The sequence below is a fragment of the Lepus europaeus genome, chromosome 15, assembly GCF_033115175.1.
Source record: "Lepus europaeus isolate LE1 chromosome 15, mLepTim1.pri, whole genome shotgun sequence".
Taxonomy (NCBI): Eukaryota; Metazoa; Chordata; class Mammalia; order Lagomorpha; family Leporidae; genus Lepus; species Lepus europaeus.
This window is the reverse complement of record NC_084841.1, coordinates 73,411,847-73,413,860: the sequence shown is the minus strand read 5'-3', so window position 1 is coordinate 73,413,860 and position 2,014 is coordinate 73,411,847. Positions and strand designations below refer to the sequence as shown.

Genomic DNA, 2,014 nt, shown 5'->3' with positions numbered 1-2,014 from the left:
GCCAGCATTGTGTGAAAGAAACAAGGCATACAGAGGACAGATCCTAGATAGGGCCCTCTTGAGTGTTTCATCATGTGCTAATCAGCGCATGCATGTGAGAAAACCACTGGAGGAGAGAAAAGAACTGTTCAGAAGATTGAGAAGTAAGGATACCCACTGCTCACCGAGAGCCTGAAGTGCCTGTTCTACCAGCCAGATTAGAAAATCTCAAAACTGGGGACGCCGCGCGGCTGGCGGAGGGCGCGCCGGGCAGCGGTCGCCGGCAGCCGGACCATGCTCAGTGGAGCACGCGGCAGGCTGGCCTCAGCGCTGCGGGCGTCCGGGGTCGGCCGTCTGGGTCTCGGCCCTCGGCCCTCGGCAGATCGGAGCGAGCAGCCGCCCAGCGCCTTCGACCCGGCGCTGCTGGAGTTCCTGGTGTGCCCCCTGTCCAAGAAGCCGCTCAGATATGAAGCATCAGCAAATGAATTAATTAATGAAGAGCTGGGAATAGCCTATCCAATCATTGACGGGATTCCTAATATGATACCACAGGCCGCAAGGATGACCCATCAAGATAAGAAGCAAGAAGAACCGGAGCAGCACTAGACCATAATTTTTAAAAACCAGAGCATTAACTGTTCTCAATACCATACCCATTTTAAAACAAGGTGGCAGGTATTAAGTGGGAGAAGAGAATGTTTCTGTCTCTTCCTACACTGACCGTCCTTATTCCACTGATTTCTCTCGCAGGTCTTTTCTACGCCGCCTCTGTGGAAGAAAACTTCCCACAGGGCTGCACTAGCACCTCCAGCTTCTGCTTCTACAGTTTGCTGCTGCCCATTACCATACCAGTGTATGTGTTCTTCCACCTCTGGACTTGGATGGGGATTAAACTCTTCAGGCATAACTAAGGGAGCCAGAGCCAGGGTGGTGTGTAGATTCGTGATATGTCTAGGGCATCCATCTCTGCAAGCTCAACTAGGTGGAAATGCTGGAGACACATTGCATTTGCGGAAAGATGCTTTGCCTTGCTTCTCAGGATTGGGCCCACAAGAGAATTAAGCTGCAGGAGCTTCTTTTATTGTACTCTAATTCTGACAGCCCTTGTGTTTTGAAGGTTCTGACATTACTGCTGTGTCAGAAGGAACCTTGTAACAGAGTGTCTTGTTGGAGGTTAACACCCCTAATACTCATCTGGTGACCATTTCTTACCCCATTCATCTAAAAGTTAGCCATTTGTAATTTTGTTTGTTTAGCTTCAAGCTTGTTGGTAAAGTGACATGGTAGGGATGACCGAAATAATCTCAAAGGACCTGTATGATGTAGTTATAAAGAAATGCATTTAAACTAGTGTGACATAAAACTCTATAATAAACTGGAAATTTCATGTACTTAAAAATCCTTAGTTTGTAAAATAACCTGCATTTCTTTGGTATCAAATGCTTATATTACTAATAAAATGATACTTTCCCATAAAAAAAAAAAAAGAAAATCTCAAAATTGATAAAGAAGCCCCTAACGTAGTGACAAGGGGTGTTCCTCAGTAACGGAGAATGATCAGGCATGGACTGATTCCATCTGACACATCTCAAAATGATTTAACTGTTTTCAAGTAAATTAGCTGTTTCCCAGAATAGAGCTTAAGCATATACATAGAGAGCAATGGGAACATATCCAGCGCTCAGCACGATAACACCAGGAAGTAGGGAAAATTCGATCTCTCCGGAGGCTTCCCCTCTGTGTTATTTTGCCCCATAAATTCTGGCTGCCTTAGTCTTTGCAAACTCGGGGTGAGATCTCCTGAATTCTGAGAGACCACTGGACCCTGCCCTGGCTGCTGGCAGTCAGCCAGGTCATCACGAGGACCACCTCACTTCCGTCCTTTTTTTCTGATGTCACTCATTGTCTTGTACTTTCTGTTTCTCAAAGTCTGAAAACTGTTCTTTCATGTACTTTGTCCGGTTTTCACATTGTTTAACAAATACGGTTGTGAGTTCTCCATGTTATATCATTGTGCTCAGAAGTAGAATCTGTT

At 45.8% G+C, this 2,014-nt stretch overlaps 2 protein-coding genes across 2 annotated transcripts; both read left to right on the top strand.

The window, feature by feature from the left end:
* The first annotated feature begins 226 nt into the window (after positions 1-226).
* LOC133774197 (protein preY, mitochondrial-like) lies at positions 227-585 on the top strand. Its single transcript, XM_062211834.1, has one exon. It carries the CDS (start codon positions 274-276, stop codon positions 583-585), a length of 312 nt encoding a protein of 103 aa, XP_062067818.1. The 5' UTR covers positions 227-273.
* Positions 579-1,437, top strand: LOC133774198 (phosphatidylinositol N-acetylglucosaminyltransferase subunit Y). Its single transcript, XM_062211836.1, has one exon. It carries the CDS (start codon positions 675-677, stop codon positions 888-890), a length of 216 nt encoding a protein of 71 aa, XP_062067820.1. The 5' UTR covers positions 579-674; the 3' UTR covers positions 891-1,437.
* The last annotated feature ends 577 nt before the right edge of the window (positions 1,438-2,014 follow it).